Source organism: Puma concolor, chromosome C1, assembly GCF_028749965.1.
Source record: "Puma concolor isolate L17-30 chromosome C1, mPumCon1.1.hap2, whole genome shotgun sequence".
Classification (NCBI taxonomy): domain Eukaryota; kingdom Metazoa; phylum Chordata; class Mammalia; order Carnivora; family Felidae; genus Puma; species Puma concolor.
Genome location: NC_141674.1, coordinates 79,537,573 through 79,556,504, shown reverse-complemented (window position 1 = coordinate 79,556,504; position 18,932 = coordinate 79,537,573). Strand labels below are relative to the sequence as shown.

The window sequence follows — 18,932 nt, the reverse complement described above, 5'->3', positions numbered from 1 at the left end:
CACTGGATGTGGAGCCTATTAAATAAACAAATAAATAAATAAAACAAAAATAAAGTATTACTAGAACAATAAGCAAATAATATGGTAATCTAAATTGAAAATATAAATGATTTAATGTACTTATTAAGCATTTTAGCAGTGATTTTTACATAAAAAACAAAGACAAGGAAAGTAGCAAGTTTAAACCAAAAATGAGTAATGAATTAACTTCCGCAAAAAGAAAAAGCTTTCGAAGAACTTTCTTTAAATATACTGAAATATAAATTTATTCAAAAGCAATACAATAACAGCTTCTATGAAGTATGAGCTACATGTAATAAATACAGTACCAAAAATCTCATTTTTCATCATATCAACATCTTCTTTTAATTACAACTTTTCTCCCTGGAATATTAAAAAAAAAAGATTAGTTTTTGAAATATTCTTATATTAATTTAGTATTAATGTCCACTATAATAATCAGGAACATAATTTAAAGCAAGAGTGGGAAATGCTTACTCAATTAAACATGAATCAGAAAAAGTAAAAAATGGACCACATGAAATGTAAAAAGCAAGTAATTCTGGTTGGGGGGCATTGGGAGGGAGTGCAAAGTTTAAATTGATTTAAGAAACAAAAACAGAGGACACAATAAAAATAAAATATTTAGACACTGGTGTCACATTATGGTTTGAGGGCACAGTAAGGAAGATAGAGGAAGGGCTACATGAAAAAAGTCAGTGAAAAAGAGGGAAGAGAAAAAAAGCAAAAAAGGAAAATGACAAGAGAAATATTTGCATCAAAAAAGAGCACAACATACAGAAGTAGAAAAATACTGGGAAAAGGCCCAGAAGATTCTAAAAATACAAGTCAAATACTCTTGTCACACCTTGGTCTTTACTTAGGCCAGGGATTTGAAAATGTTATTATGTCTCTGGTATTGCCTGTAATCTTCCTATCCATCCCTGTTTTCCCTATAGCTGACTTTCTCAATTTTTGTTTTTCATCTTATTGCATGGCATATGGTCCATATTTGCAAATGACTTTTCCTTTTTGGAAATAAGATGATTATAAACAATACTTCTTACAACTTCGTAATAAGCTGTGAATTACCTAATTAATCAGTATTCACAGCACAGTATTCCACTGTTCAGATCTAAAACAGGAGTTTTTAACTTGGTATCTGTGAACTCCTTGATAATATGTTCAAAATTTTGTGTATGTGTAATTTTTTGTGTGACTTATGAAGGTTTTGTCACCAGAAAACTGCTGTGTTAGAGGCTTTATGGTGAATGAACTGCCAACATAGTTAACTGTTAGGAAAATCAGTATTTGGGCTATAACATAAGTAAAAGAGATAACTAACACTTATTAAGTACTTCTCACGTAGTCATTTCTAGTTCTTTTCTGCTGTATCAATGGACTTTAAAACTGCACTCTCTGGAGCACAGCTGGATTAAGGCCAACTGATGCCCTCAACACAACCCAACAATGATGCCCCCTCTCACCTTTCCATTGCTTAAAATAAAGAGCTTAAGGATTCTTCACACAAATCAGAGCATGACTTAAATGCCAGCTGGTGTTACTCTCTACAAAAGTGAAACTCACACCATAAGTCAGAAACAAATGTAATTTCTTGATGACACCTTCAAACCAAATTTAAACCTAAGGCACTCACTATACCAAAGAAAAAGATAGTTTAACAGTGCACACACATTAAACTGCAACATGGCAGATAAAGACAATTACAAAACAATCTACTACACTCAAGTGTGGCAGTGAAAGAGTTAAGGGCATGATAGCTAGGGCAAAACACTGTGGTACTCCCTTTCCCTTGGTGCCCTAATCTCAGGCTTATGTTCCTTAAAGATTAATCCAGTCCTGCTCTGAACTCTTTGCATAAGCAGACATGTAAGAGGGTGAGCAAGTAAGTAACTGGGCAAAGGTCAGCCACAATCCACTTTTAATCAGATAAATTAGCTTTGTATCTGATTGACATATTTGGGTTTCTTTATAACATTCTGTTTAAATAACAGTTTCGTTGGCTTAAAAAAGGTTAAAATTTCTGCTTTTATACCAGAGACAAATGCAGTGTTATACTTTAGTGTGGGTGAGGTGAGCTAAGGACAAGAAATGGCCTGTAGATCAAGGTTCTACAACCCAATTTAAAATATGTCAAGTTTTACAAATTTTACACTTATTAATGCAATGTACATGTAAATGATCATGAAGTTAGACAATAAAACCATAGTAAGTCAAAGTTTCTTTCAATAGTAGCAGTCCTTGCTCTGAATTTTCTCACCTTCCATTAAAAGAAAAAAAAAAAAGGAGTCCCTACAGAGAAAGTATTGGGAAGATGTCTTCAGGTACCTTTCCCTTAAGTTTAAGGTATAACGGCAAGTGACGGCCATCTAAGAACTGAGTAAAACCCACAGATGAGCATTTGTCAAGCATTTGTCCCAGCATGGGTCCCACAGAAGTACAGAATAGAGTTCTGGGCAACTCAAAGAACCAGCCCCTTCTTTTCAAGACAAAATTAAACCAACACAGGTAATGCAATTGAGTCTCATGAGCTATGAGGCCCAGGTGAGATTATGTTAAGGCTACCGACTATGGTTAATGCATTTAAAACTCAGTAGAGCATCACTAGCAATGAACAAAGCTATAATGTGAACAGAATTTAACTTTGGCTGGATTTTCTTAAAAAACTGGCTATAGTAGTTTGCATATTTTATTTTATTAGTATTTTGCATGTTTTAATTTGGCTCTGAGCTTCCATTAAAACAGAATAGGTAAAATGAATTATTCAAATGCATCTATTTATTCCAATGACCTATAGACTAAGATATTCTATCAATCAGTTGTGTAGTAACTTTTAAGTCCTAACCTCTTAATCTCTAATTTACTAAGCAGTTGCAAGACCAAACTATGTAATTAAACAGTATTGAAGACAATAGAAACACAACTATGAAATTAGTGTATCAACAGTGGTTAAGAACAAAGCCTCATCTATATAATGGGGATAATAATAGTACCCCCTAGCACCTAGCCACCAATTGGGTGGCTCAATTGATTAAGAGTCAGATTCTTGATTTTGGCTCAGCTGATGATCTCACGGTTCTGGAGTTTGAGCCCCATGTCCAGCATTGGGCTCCACACTGACAGTGTGGAGCCTGCTTGGGATTCTCTCTCTCCCTCTCTGCCTGTTCCCCCACTCTCTCTCTCAAAAATAAATAAATTTTTTTTAAAAAATTAAAAAAATAATAGTACCCCCTACAATAGAAGTATTTGGTACTATTTGGGTAATAATAGTACCAATCAATAAAGATTAAATGAGCCAATTTATGTAAAGCAAATAGTGCCTGCATATAGTACTAATGCTTGTGTATTACTATGATTACAATTTGTCACTGTACTAATCAAGTTTGTTCTAAATAAATCAAGGTCTATTTGACCAGAAATAGACTGTTGCACATCTAGGACTCAAAGGGCCACTGGAGTGGAGCAGAGTTCTTAAAAAAGGACGCAGTGTTTCCCACTAGGGAACATTATGAAAACTCATGACAGTTCTTTTTGGTTGTCACTATGATGGGAAGAAAGGGACATCGTCTTGCTGGCATGTAATAAGGACAAAAGATGCCAGATATACTTACTTGCAGGGCCATTTCAACCAACAAAACCATCTGCCTGGTAATCCTGCTAGACTTCCCTAGTCCATTTATATTTTCCCATTCTCCAAGATAACTATTTCATATACCTTTCCTGTTCTTAAACCTCCAATACCTTACTTACCCTGCCATAGCTCATAACCTCACTAAGAAAACCTTCACTAAGAAAATACAGGCAATCAATCAATAAAGAAATTGCTCCCTTCTCACCAAATCTTTCCATGTGTTTCTGTGCGCATATATTTTGCTTTCTTTCCCACTACAGTGGATGAACTCTTATCCAAGGCCAATTCTTCTCTGCTGGAGTCTATCTCCTTCAGCCTACCTTAAGAATTTTACTCCTTCCACTCTGTGTCTTGAATTATCAGCTTCCCTGTCTACCAGATCATTCCCACCAGTCAAATGCTGTTTATCTCATATTCTAAAAGCAAACAAACAAAACAAAAAACTCTTTCTTGACTATTTCCCTCATTTCTTTACATCAAAAGAGTTGCCTGTTTTTGGTGTTTACATTTCTTCTCCTATTCTCTGCTGATCACACTCTAATCAGGCTTTATCCCCACTATTACCATGAAGCTGTTCTCATAAATGTCATCAACAGCCTGCATTTTACCAAATATATCAACTATTATTCCTCACTTTATTTAGCAACGTTTGATATCACTCTTTTCTGAAACATGTGATATTATGTTTTCCTTATTTTTTCTCCTGTCTCACTGTTTAAATCTCAGCTTTATTGGATACTCAAGTTCTTGAATGCTAAAAGTAACTTAGCTTTACTAAATTAGGCTTAATTTCGGGGCTTCTTTTTTCTACTCCCACTCATTCCCTTGACTTAACAAGCATTATGGCTTTAACAACCATCTACATGCTGAGCTAAAAATTTAACTTTAGTCTCATTAGCCCAATCATTCATTTGTCACCTTCAGTTTGACTTCTAATAGAAATCTCAAATTTAATATATCTAAAGTCAAACTTTTGATCTAAGAGGCTTCCAAATCTGCTCATCAACTAGTATTCGCCAACTCAGTGAAAGCTCACTTACTCTGCCCAAAATCTTTGCAGTCTTCTGGACTCTTATTTCACTCAAAACCTACATTAAATCCTGTTGGCTCTACCTTCAGAATATATCCAGATATGGAACCATTCGCAACACTTCCACATCTATCCTCCTGCCTACCCCAAATTGTCTCTTGCCTGGATTATTACAAGATCCACCTATACAAGATCCACCTACAGATACAAGACTATCCGCCTAGATAGTCTCTGCTCTTGTTCCTTTATCATCCATTCTTCATAAAACAGCCAGAGTGACCCTTTAAAAACATAAATCAGATAACTGCCAATTCCCTATGCAGAGCCCTCCAATGGTTTCCCATCACACTTGAAATAAAATCCAAAGTTCTTGCAGGAGCTACAAGACTATTAGAGCACCCTCACCCCCCACCTTACAACCCAACCCCTAACTAACATCATCTATCTCCTACTGCTTTCCCTTTTGTTTACGCCAAACCAGCAATATCCCTCCTAGCTGGTTTTTGTACATGCCAGACACGCTACCACCTCAGGACTTTAGTACCTGTTGTTCCCTTTCCTCCACTGCCCTTCCTCCAGATATTGGGATTTCTTACTTCCTACTTATTATAGGACTCTGATTAAATGTCACTTTAAAAAAAAAAAAAAAGCTTATTTATTTTGAGAGCGAGTGAGCACGCAAGCAGGGAAGGGACAGAGGAGAGAGAGAGAATCCCAAGTAGGCTCCACGCCATCAGCACAGAACCCGTAGTGGGGCTCAAATTCAAGAACTGTGAGATCATGACCTGAGCCGAAATTAAGAGGTGGATGCTTAATCAACTGAGCCACCCAGGCGCCCCCAAATGTCACCTTCTTGAGAGGCCTTCCCTGACCACCTTATCTAAAACAATACTCCCATCACATTGTATGCTCTTATTTCCACCTAGCATTAGAGCATATATCTATTTACTTGTTTACTGAAAGTTTCCCCACAAAAATGTAAACTCTGTTTTGACAGGGTCTTGGCCAGTTTTGCTTATTTCTATAATTCCAGTGCCTGGTATATAGTAGATGCTCAATAAATAATCAAATGGCTGAATAAAGGATATAAAGTAAACACAAATGTAGTTTTAAAAGGCTAGACGAAAACTAATTTCATCAGGCATTATACACAATTGCCTTGTTTACTATACCATCAGACTTGCTATATACTTGAGGTTTCATGTGAAAATTTTATTTTACCAATAAGAATATTATTTATATCGCTTTCTGCTTATAAGTAGTAAATTAAGCTCCTTTCAAAGTAGAGAAATGAAAAGAAGCTCTAATAGTTTTTGTCTTAGATCCATTCTAAAAATGCTTTAAAAATTTTTTGGGCCACCAATTCTATTTTGAAAGTGAAGCCAATGGGCATTTGAAAAAAGCTGGATTTCTCTGGAAGAGATTTTTTATTTCTATATGCAAGTTATAGATCAAATGCTTATAAAAATGCTGAGTGTCTGCAGGGTCTGTGTAGTAGGGATATAATTACCTATTCAGTATGATATACACAGAATAATGGAAGTAGATAAATTATGTAAATGAGATACTCTGCCACTGTGGAAGTCTATGACTAAAACAAAGGTCCCCTTAATAATTTTTATTAGAATGTTTCCAGAAGTCTAGAAACACAACTAATTTTGGAACTCCAAAAAACATTTTCTAGTATTGCTGACCCTTGAATAACATGGGCTGACCTTTGAATAACACAGGTTTGAAATGCATAGGTCCACTTATATGGCTAATTTTTTTCAATAAATATATTGAAAAATTTTTGGAGACATGCAACAATTTGAAAAAAACTTACGGAAGAGCCTCACAGCCTAGAAATATCAAAAAATTAAGAGAAAGGTATGTCATAAATGCATAAAACATATGAAGACACTAGTCTTTCATTTACTACCATAACATACACACAAATCTATTATAAAAAGTTAAGGTTTATCAAAATGTATGCACACACAGATTGTATATGGTGCCATTTGCAGTTGAAATGTAAACAAATGTAAAGATGTGGTATTAAATAACTATAAAATTAAATGTAGTACTGTAATAATTTCGTAGCCACCACCTGTGGCTATTGTGGTGAGTTCAAGTGTTGTATTGCCTAAAACACTGTGTGACGTTTATCATCTCCATGTGAGCAGTTCATCTCTCCACTAAATTGTGTATCACAATAAAAAAGTGACCTCTTGCAGTTCTCACATATTTTTCATGGTGTTTAGTGCAATACCATACACTTTGAATAACATCACGGAACCCATATGAGGTGCAGCTAGTGATGTTGGAAGAGCTCCCAAGAAGCAGAGAAAAGTCATGACATTACAAGATAAAACTGAACTGCTTGGTATGTACTGTAGACTGAAGTCTGCAGCTGTGGCTGCCTGCCATTTCAAGATAAATGAATCCAGTGTAAGGACCATTGTGAAAAAAGAAAAGGAAATTTGTGAAGCCATAGCTGCAGTTATGCTAGCAGGTATGAAAACCTTGTACTTTTTATCTTGTGTTTTTGAAAATGCAACTTTTATGTGAGTGTAAGATTGCTCTAAGAAAGACATGCCTATAGACTCTACTATGATTTGAGAAAAAGCAGTCATTATATGACAACATAGGACAAAGGAAAGATAAGGATCTAAAGCTGGAGAATTTAATGTCAGCAAAGGATGGTTTGTTAATTTTAGAAATAGGTTTTGCTGAAAAAATGTTGAGGTACAGCCACAGCAATTTCTTACTTGACACATCTCCAAAGGCAAGAGAATTAAAAGCAAAAATGAACTATTGAAACCTCACCAAGATAAAACCATCTGCGCTGCAAAGGAAACAATCAACAAAACTAAACGGCAACCGATGGAATGGGAAAAGATATTTGCAAATGACATATCAGATAAAGGCCTAGTATCCAAAACCTATAAAGAACTCACCAAACTCCACACCCAAAAAAACCCAAATAATCCAGTGAAGAAATGGGCAGAAGACACGAATAGACACTTTTCTAAAGAAGACATCTAGATGGCCCAAAGAAGCATGAAAAGATGCTCAATGTCACTCCTCATCAGGGAAACACAAATCAAAAACACATTGAGATACCACCTCATGCTGGTCAGAGTGGCTAAAATGAACAACTCAGGAGACTATAGATGCTGGAGAGGATGTGGAGAAAAGGGAACCCTCTTGCACTGTTGGTGGGAATGCCAACTGGTGCAGCAGCTCTGGAAAACAGTGTGGAGGTTCCCAAAAAAATTAAAAATAGAACTATCCTATGACCCAGTAATAGGACTGCTAGGAATTGCCCAAGGGATACAGGAGTGCTGATGCATAGGGGCACTTGTACCCCAATGTTTATAGCAGTGCTTTCAACAATAGCCAAATTATGGAAAGAGCCCAAATGTCCATCAACTGACGAATGGATAAAGAAGATGTGTTTTATCTATACAATGGACTACTACTTGGAAATGAGAAAGAATGAAATCTGGCCATTTGCAGCAATGTGGATGGAACTGGAGGGTATTATGCTAAGTGAAATAAGTCAGGCAGAGAAAGATACCGTATGTTTTCACTCATATGTGGATCTTGGGAAACAACAGAAGACCATGGCACAAGGGAAGGGGGGGGAAGAAAAAGTTACAGAAAGGGAGGGAGGCAGGCAAACCATAAGAGATTCTTGGATACTGAGAACAAATTGAGGGTTGATGGGGGGGGGTGGGGGAGAGGGGAAAGTGGGTGATGGGCATTGAGGAGGGCACTTGTTGGGATGAGCACTGGGTGTTGTATGGAAACCAACTTGACAAATTATATTAAATTTTTTTTTTTTTTCAACGTTTATTTATTTTTGGGACAGAGAGAGACAGAGCATGAACGGGGGAGGGGCAGAGAGAGAGGGAGACACAGAATCGGAAACAGGCTCCAGGCTCTGAGCCATCAGCCCAGAGCCCGACGCGGGGCTAGAACTCACAGACCGCGAGATCGTGACCTGGCTGAAGTCGGACGCTTAACCGACTGCGCCACCCAGGCGCCCCTTAAATTTTTTTTTTAATTTGCAATTCAAGAAAATCATAATTTAAACTCTATGGTAAACCTGTAACATCAACTATTAAAGAGTACATTGTTTAAAGTTTATTTATTTTCGGGACAGAGAGAGACAGAGCATGAACGGGGGAGGGGCAGAGAGAGAGGGAGACACAGAATCGGAAACAGGCTCCAGGCTCTGAGCCATCAGCACAGAGCCTGACGCGGGGCTCGGAACTCACAGACCGCAAGATCGTGACCTGGTTGAAGTCGGACGCTTAACCGACTGCGCCACCCAGGCGCCCCTAAAGAGTACATTGTTTAAAAAAAAAATGTTGAGCTAACAGAGAAGCAGCTTCTGCTGACCAAGAAACAGCAGACAGTTCCCAGACCATTACGAAAATCACTGAGGAGAAAAGGTATCTGCCTGAATGGGTTTTTAATACAGACAAAAATGCCTCCAAAGACATTTAGTTTTATGACATGGACCTTCTAGGGTATGGACACTGAAATTAAAGCAAATGGTTGAAGAACAATTGTTATTGTCTAAAATATTTTGAAAGAAATGCAAAAAAAAAAAAAAAATCACCCAGAAATGCTGATGTATTTTCATGAAGTTACACGAAATGTGCCTGCCTCTCCTGCCTCCCCTTCTACCTCCTCCACCCCTCTGCCTCTGCCATCCTGCAGACAGCGATAATAATAATGGCTGTATAGTTAATAAATTGAACTGTTGTATATGTGTATTTTCATGTTAAATAATAATGTATGACAAGAACTGTAAGAGATGTTTCTGTGTCATCATCAGCATCATCTAAGTACTGACCATGTAGAACATCATGTGCAAGATGTATATGGAAGTAGGCAGACTATCCTTACATTAGGTATAAGGTAAGTGGTATTTAATACAAACTTAAGAATGTGTTAGTTTTCTGTTTTATAACTTTGCTTTCAAATAACATTACCATAGGGTGTGTCCCTCTCTCTAGTAAATGAAGAAGGTGCAGAGCAACCCATCATCACAGGTAAGTAGTTTTTAAAAAAAATAGAACACTGTTTCCAACAGTATATTATGAATATGGCTAGAATGAAATTTTATAATGATTCATTAGTGTAGAGGCTAGGCTACCATAAAGCATTCATATTGCTGCTGCTTCCTTATCAATGTATGAATTATTAACCTATAAATAAATATGAATTTTTTTCATATTATCTTTTCATTTTTTATATTTAGTGTTAGTTATACATATATAACACCAACAGTGTTTTGTATAAGACAATATTGATGTGGGTACTGACAGATAATTCATCTTGTAAAACATGATATAACTTACATTATCAGTAAATACAATACAGTACTATAAATGTATTTTCCCTTATGATTTTCTTAACATTTTCTCTAGCTTACTTTATTGTATACATATAACATACAAAATATGTGTTAAACTGTTTAGGTTATGAGTAAGGCTTCCAGTAAACCAGCTATTACCAGTTAAGTTTGGGGGGAGTCAAAAGTTATATATGAATTTTTAGCTGCACTGGGGTGTCAGTGCCCCTAACCCCTGCACTGTTCAAGGGTCAAGTTTATTCTAGAGTTCAAAATACTTTCCTAATATGACATAGACTTAGTACTTTAATGAAATATAAAGATTATATTTAATCATATGTATAGTCTATTTTAATCAAAATTAATTTTCTTTTTTTATTTAAAAAAAATTTTTTTTTCAACGTTTATTTATTTTTTTTTGGGGGGGGACAAAGAGAGACAGAGCATGAACAGGGGAGGGGCAGAGAGAGAGGGAGACACAGAATCGGAAACAGGCTCCAGGCTCTGAGCCATCAGCCCAGAGCCTGACGCGGGGCTCGAACTCACGGACCGCGAGATCGTGACCTGGCTGAAGTCGGACGCTTAACCGACTGCGCCACCCAGGCGCCCCTCAAAATTAATTTTCAATGCTAAATTTTCAACCCTACTTACAATGGAATTTTTTGAACTTTCAGTATTTACGTATCACTTAATGGCATGCTTCATTTAAATACATGGATTTTTTTTTTTACAAACAGTATAATGATATTCATTGGAGACAAATTATTATAACTTCTAATGAAAGACATACATACCTGAGGTATACCAGCACCTGTTTGCATAGAAGACTTTTTTAATAGTCTCACTTCTTTGTTTATATATCTTAGCATTCCACTAAGAGTACTGAAGTCATTACTTTCAGAACTATCATCTTCTATGTCATATGTGAGAGGTTTAAATGAGTCTGGCTGGGTATAAGTCAGATCCTTCTGGCTTTCTTCTAATGTTGACGACTGTTCTAATTGCATTTTTTTTAAGTCTTGTAGTAATTCTTCAGAAAGATCTTCATTACTACCAGTTTTGACACTAAGGTCACTGGCACTAATTGAGCGACGTAGTTTTCTACACTTGAAAAGAGCTGCATGAGAATGTTTAGCAAATTTTGGATCTTGAATGGCAGGCATAATTTCTGTTGCAGATGTAAGCAGGGCTGGTAGAAACTTGATGTCTTCTGCCCTTTCACGTCCAGAAATTTTGGCTTGTAATCTGGTTAATTCTGATTCCTGTAGAAAAATACGTACACAGTAGGTGTTCAATATATTTTTGTTAAATGAATAAATTACTTAAATGATCTCTAAGAATCTATGATTTTTTAAGTCAACCTTCTGCCCAGAACACAAATTCCTTTCATGACAAACCATGAGAGTTTTCCAAACTCTGTTTAAACCCTTCATTTTGGGAAAATTACCTATGTTCACTTGAAATATGTTAAAACTACACTAAGAAACTCCATGAAAACTAGATTTTCCTTATACAAATGTTACAGTAACAGCATAGGGAACAGACACACAGTAACAGATAGGGAAAATATAAAGAAAAAGGAATCCAATTGTATCACTAAAGAAAGCAGCAAACTGTGAGAAGAGAGGGACAGAAAAGAACTACAATAACAAAATGGTGCTAAGTACATACTTATCAATAATTAGTTTGAATGTAAATGGAATAAATGCTCCAATCAAAAGCCAGAGTGAAGACTGACACAGAATAGATAAAAAAGCAAGACCTATCTGTATAAGCTGCCTAAAAGATACTCATTTCAGACCAAACAACACATAAAGGTTGAAAGTGAAGGGAGGGAAAAGCATTTATAATGCAAATGTAAATGAAAAGAAAGCCAGGGGAGCAATACTTCTATGGGATAAAACAGACTGTAAAACAATGACCATAACAAGAGACAAAAAAAGGACACTACATGATCATAAAGGGAACAATCCAACAAGAAGATATAACAATTGTAAGTATTTATGTACCCAATGTGATAGCACCCAAATCCATAAAGTAGTTACTAACAAGCATAAAGGTAGTAACTGATAGTAATACAGTAATAGTAGAAGACTTAAATTTTTTTTTAATGTTTTATTTATTTTTGAGAGAGAGAGAGAGAGAGAGAAACAGTGCGAGTGGGGGAGGGGGCAGGGAGACAGGAAGACAGAATCCGAAGCAGGCTTCAGGTTCTGAGCTGGCAGCACAGAGCCCAAAATGGGGCTCGAACCCACAAATGGTGAGATCATGACCTGAGCCGAAGTCAGACACTCAAACCAACTGAGCCACCCAGGCACTCCAGTAGAGGACTTTAATACCCACTTACATCAATGGATAGATCATTCAAACAGAAAATCAACAAGGAAGCTAGTTTTGAATGATACACTGGACCAGGTGGATCTAAGATATATTCAGAACATCCCATTCTAAAATAGGATACACATTTTTTTTTTTAATTTTTAATGTTTATTTATTTTTGAGAGAGAGAGACAGAGCATGAGTGGGGAGGGGCAGAGAGAGAGGAGACACAGAATCTAAAGCAGGCTCCAGGCTCTGAGCTGTCACTACAGAGCTTGATGTGGGGCTCGAACCCATGAACCATGAGATTATGACCTGAGCCGACATAGACACTTAACTGACTGAGCCACCCAGGTGCTCCAGGATGCATTCTTTTCGGTGCACAGGGAGCATTCTCCAGAATAGATCACATTAGGCCACAAAACAAGTCTCAAAAGATTGAAAATGACTGAAGTCATACCATGCATCTTTTCTGAACACAATGCTATGAAACTAGAAATCAAACCATAAGAAAATCTGGAAAGAACACAAATACATGGAGGTTAAATAACATGCTATTAAACAATGAATGGGGGAACCAAGAAATCCAGAAGAAATTCTAAAAAAATGGGGAAAAATGAAAACGAAAACACAGTGGTCCAAAATCTTTGGGATACAGCAAAAGCAGTTCTCAAAATGAAGTTATAGCAATAAGGGCCTACCTCAAGAAGCAAAAAAAATCTCAAATAAACAATCTGCTTACATCTAAAGGAGCTAGAAAAAAAAACCCAAAGCCAACAGAAGGAAGAAAATAATAAAGATTAAAGCAGAAATAAATAGAAACAAAAAAAATTGGAAGTGATCAATGAAAAAGGAGCTCGTTCTTTGAAAAGATCAACAAAATTGATAAACCTTTCAACAGACCAATGAAAAAAAAATTGAGAGGGAGAGAGAGGATTCAAATAAACAACATCAGAAATGAAAGAGAAGAAAGAACAGCTGACACCATAGAAATACAAAGGATAAGAGAATATTATGAAAAATCATATGCCAACAAACTGGACAACCTAGAAGAAATGGAGAACTTCCTAGAAACACATAACCTCCCAAAACTCAACCTATAAGAAATAGAAAATTTGAGCAGACTGATTACCAGTAATCCAGTAACTCCAAAAGTCCAGGACAAGATGGCTTCACAGGTGAATTCCACCAAACATTAAAGAAGAGTTAACACCTCTTCTTCTCAAACTATTCCGAAAAATACAAAAGGAAGGAAAACTTCCAAATTCATTCTATGAAGCCAGCACTACCCTGATACCAAAACCAGACAAAGACACTACAACAAAAGAGAAATACAGGTCCATATCACTGATGAACTTAAGATGCAAAAATCCTCAACAAAATATTAAATACAAACTGAATCTAACAATACATTAAAAACATTCACCCCAATGAAGTTGGATTTATTCCAGGGATGCAAGGGTGGTTTGTTATTCACAAATCAATGTGATACATCATATCAACTCTAGAAAGGATAAGAACCATATGATCATTTCAAGAGACAAGGAAAAAGCATTTGACAAAGTACAACATCCATTCATGATAGAAACTCTCAACAAAGTAGGTTTAGAGGGAACATAGCTCAACATAATAAGGGCGATACATCAAAAACTCAAAGCTAACATCATACTCCATGGTGAAAAACTGACAGCGTGTCCCCTAAGACCAGGAACAAGACAAGATGTCCACTCTCAACACCTTTATTCAACACAGTATTGGAAGTCATAGTCATAGTAATGAGATGAGGAATAAAGTCATCCAAATTAGTAAGAAAGAAGTAACTTTAACTATTTGCACATAACAAGATACTATATATAGAAAACATTAAAGACCATGAAAAACCTACTAAAATTGCTAAATGAATTCAGTAAGGTCATAGAATACAAAAGTCAATATTCAGGAATCCACTGCATTGCTATACACTACTAATAAAGTAGCAGAAAGAGAAATTAAGAGAACAGTTCCACTTAGAATTGTACAAAAAATAATAAAATGCCTAGGAATAAACTTATCCAAGGAGGTAAAAGACCTGGACTCTGAAAACTATGAATACTGATGAAAGAAAATGAAAATGACACAAAGAAATGGAAATATATTCCATACTCATGGATTAAAAGAATAACTATTGCTAAAATGTCCACACAATCCAAAGATATCTACAGATTTTATGCAATCCTATGAAAATATCAATAGCAGGAGAGGGAAGATGGCGGCGTAGGAGGACGCTGGGCTCACCGCGCGTCCTGCTGATCACTTAGATTCCACCTACACCTGCCTAAATAACCCAGAAAACCGCCAGAGGATTAGCAGAACGGAGTCGCCGGAGCCAAGCGCAGACGAGAGGCCCACGGAAGAGGGTAGGAAGGGCGGCGAGGCGGTGCGCGCTCCACGGACTGGCGGGAGGGAGCCGGGGCGGAGGGGCGGCTCGCCGGCCAAGCAGAGCCCCCGAGTCTGGCTTGCAAAAAGCGGACGGGCCTGACGGACTGTGTTCCGACAGCAAGCGCGACTTAGCGTCTGGGAGGTCGTAAGCTAACAGCTCTGCTCAGAAAGCGGGAAGGCTGGAGGACAAAGGGAAGGAGAGCTGCTGAGCTCCCGGACGACAGAGCTCAGTTTGGTGGGGAACAAAGGCGCTCGCCAGCGCCATCTCCCCCGCCCATCCCCCAGCCAAAATCCCAAAGAGAACCAGTTCCTGCCAGGGAACTTGCTGGCTCCGCGCAAACACCCAACTCTGCGCTTCTGCGGAGCCAAACCTCCGGCAGCGGATCTGACTCCCTCCTGCTGCCACAGGGTCCCTCCTGAAGAGGATCACCTAAGGAGAAGCAAGCTAAGCCTGCCCCTCCTGCCCCTGTGCACCTTGCCTACCCACCCCAGCTAAGACGCCAGATCCCCAGCATCACAAGCCTGGCAGTGTGCAAGTAGCCCAGACAGGCCACCCCACCCCACAGTGAATCCCGCCCCTAGGAGAGGGGAAGAGAAGGCACACACCAGTCTGACTGTGGCCCCAGCGGTGGGCTGGGGGCAGACATCAGGTCTGACTGTGGCTCCGCCCACCAACTCCAGTTATACACCACAGCACAGGGGAAGTGCCCTGCAGGTCCTCACCACGCCAGGGACTATCCAAAATGACCAAGCGGAAGAATTCCCCTCAGAAGAATCTCCAGGAAATAACAACAGCTAATGAGCTGATCAAAAAGGATTTAAATAATATAACAGAAAGTGAATTTAGAATAATAGTCATAAAATTAATTGCTGGGCTTGAAAACAGTATAGCTGACAGCAGAGAATCTCTTGCTACAGAGATCAAGGGACTAAGGAACAGTCACGAGGAGCTGAAAAACGCTTTAAACGAAATGCATAACAAAATGGAAACCACCACGGCTCGGACTGAAGAGGCAGAGGAGAGAATAGGTGAACTAGAAGATAAAGTTATGGAAAAAGAGGAAGCTGAGAAAAAGAGAGATAAAAAAATCCAGGAGTATGAGGGGAAAATTAGAGAACTAAGTGATACACTAAAAAGAAATAATATACGCATAATTGGTATCCCAGAGGAGGAAGAGAGAGGGAAAGGTGCTGAAGGGGTACTTGAAGAAATAATAGCTGAGAACTTCCCTGAACTGGGGAAGGAAAAAGGCATTGAAATCCAAGAGGCACAGAGAACTCCCTTCAGACGTAACTTGAATCGATCTTCTGCACAACATATCATAGTGAAACTGGCAAAATACAAGGATAAAGAGAAAATTCTGAAAGCAGCAAGGGGTAAACGTGCCCTCACATATAAAGGGAGACCTATAAGACTCGTGACTGATCTCTCTTTTGAAACTTGGCAGGCCAGAAAGAATTGGCACGAGATTTTCAGTGTGCTAGACAGAAAAAATATGCAGCCGAGAATCCTTTATCCAGCAAGTCTGTCATTTAGAATAGAAGGAGAGATAAAGGTCTTCCCAAACAAACAAAAACTGAAGGAATTTGTCACCACTAAACCAGCCCTCCAAGAGATCCTAAGGGGGACCCTGTGAGACAAAGTACCAGAGACATCACTACAAGCATAAAACATACAGACATCACAATGACTCTAAACCCATATCTTTCTATAATAACACTGAATGTAAATGGATTAAATGCGCCAACCAAAAGACATAGGGTATCAGAATGGATAAAAAAACAAGACCCATCGGGGCGCCTGGGTGGCGCAGTCGGTTAAGCGTCCGACTTCAGCCAGGTCACGATCTCGCGGTCCAGGAGTTCGAGCCCCGCGTCGGGCTCTGGGCTGATGGCTCAGAGACTGGAGCCTGTTTCCGATTCTGTGTCTCCCTCTCTCTCTGCCCCTCCCCCGTTCATGCTCTGTCTCTCTCTGTCCCAAAAATAAATAAACGTTGAAAAAAAAATTTAAAAAAAAAAAAAAAAAAAAAAAAAAAAAACAAGACCCATCTATTTGCTGTCTACAAGAGACTCATTTTAGACCTGAGGACACCTTTAGATTGAGAGTGAGGGGATGGAGAACTATTTATCATGCTACTGGAAGCCAAAAGAAAGCTGGAGTAGCCATACTTATATCAGACAAACTAGACTTTAAATTAAAGGCTGTAACAAGAGATGAAGAAGGACATTATATAATAGTGACAGGGTCTATCCATCAGGAAGAGCTAACAATTCTAAATGTCTATGCGCCGAATACCGGAGCGCCCAAATATATAAAACAATTACTCATAAACATAAGCAACCTTATTGAGAAGAATGTGGTAATTGCAGGGGACTTTAACACCCCACTTACAGAAATGGATAGATCATCTAGACACACGGTCAATAAAGAAACAAGGGCCCTGAATGAGACATTGGATCAGATGGACTTGACAGATATATTTAGAACTCTGCATCCCAAAGCAACAGAATATACTTTCTTCTCGAGTGCACATGGAACATTCTCCAAGATAGATCATATACTGGGTCACAAAACAGCCCTTCATAAGTTTACAAGAATTGAAATCATACCATGCATACTTTCAGACCACAATGCTATGAAGCTTGAAATCAACCACAGAAAAAAGTCTGGAAAACCTCCAAAAGCGTGGAGGTTAAAGAACACCCTACTAACGAATGAGTGGGTCAACCAGGCAATTAGAGAAGAAATTAAAAAATATATGGAAACACACGAAAATGAAAATACAACAATCCAAACGCTTTGGGACGCAGCGAAGGCAGTCCTGAGAGGAAAATACATTGCAATCCAGGCCTATCTCAAGAAACAAGAAAAATCCCAAATACAAAATCTAACAGCACACCTAAAGGAAATAGAAGCAGAACAGCAAAGGCAGCCTAAACCCAGCAGAAGAAGAGAAATAATAAAGATCAGAGCAGAAATAAACAATATAGAATCTAAAAAAACTGTAGAGCAGATCAACGAAACCAAGAGTTGGTTTTTTGAAAAAATAAACAAAATTGACAAACCTCTAGCCAGGCTTCTCAAAAAGAAAAGGGAGATGACCCAAATAGATAAAATCATGAATGAAAATGGAATGATTACAACCAATCCCTCAGAGATACAAACAATTATCAGGGAATACTATGAAAAATTATATGCCAACAAATTGGACAACCTGGAAGAAATGGACAAATTCCTGAACACCCACACTCTTCCAAAACTCAATCAGGAGGAAATAGAAAGCTTGAACAGACCCATCACCAGCGAAGAAATTGAATCGGTTATCAAAAATCTCCCAAAAAATAAGACTCCAGGACCAGATGGCTTCCCAGGGGAGTTCTACCAGACGTTTAAAGCAGAGATAATACCTATCCTTCTCAAGCTATTCCAAGAAATAGAAAGGGAAGGAAAACTTCCAGACTCATTCTATGAAGCCAGTATTACTTTGATTCCTAAACCAGACAGAGACCCAGTAAAAAAAGAGAACTACAGGCCAATATCCCTGATGAATATGGATGCAAAAATTCTCAATAAGATACTAGCAAATCGAATTCAACGGCATATAAAAAGAATTATTCACCATGATCAAGTGGGATTCATTCCTGGGATGCAGGGCTGGTTCAACATTCGCAAATCAATCAACGTGATACATCACATTAACAAAAAAAAAGAGAAGAACCATATGATCCTGTCAATCGATGCAGAAAAGGCCTTTGACAAAATCCAGCACCCTTTTTAATAAAAACCCTTGAGAAAGTCGGGATAGAAGGAACATACTTAAAGATCATAAAAGCCATTTATGAAAAGCCCACAGCTAACATCATCCTCAACGGGGAAAAACTGAGAGCTTTTTCCCTGAGATCAGGAACACGACAGGGATGCCCACTCTCACCGCTGTTGTTTAACATAGTGCTGGAAGTTCTAGCATCAGCAATCAGACAACAAAAGGAAATCAAAGGCGTCAAAATTGGCAAAGATGAAGTCAAGCTTTCGCTCTTTGCAGATGACATGATATTATACATGGAAAATCCGATAGACTCCACCAAAAGTCTGCTAGAACTGATACATGAATTCAGCAAAGTTGCAGGATACAAAATCAATGTACAGAAATCAGTTGCATTCT

General features: G+C 38.1%; 1 protein-coding gene across 7 annotated transcripts in view; it reads right to left on the bottom strand.

The window, feature by feature from the left end:
* Positions 1-238: 238 nt before the first annotated feature.
* Positions 239-18,932, bottom strand: part of CCDC18 (coiled-coil domain containing 18) — a 116,686-nt gene continuing 97,992 nt past the window's right edge. For 6 of the 7 annotated variants that reach the window (XM_086717573.1, XM_086717578.1, XM_086717575.1 and 3 more), the window contains one exon: positions 10,649-11,294. In XM_086717573.1, coding sequence (XP_086573699.1) covers positions 10,734-11,294 — 561 coding nt within the window. In that variant the 3' untranslated portion in view covers positions 10,649-10,733. Of the gene's footprint in view, positions 385-10,648; positions 11,295-18,932 lie in introns of those variants that run through there. The other variant, XM_086717577.1, reaches the window with a different exon arrangement.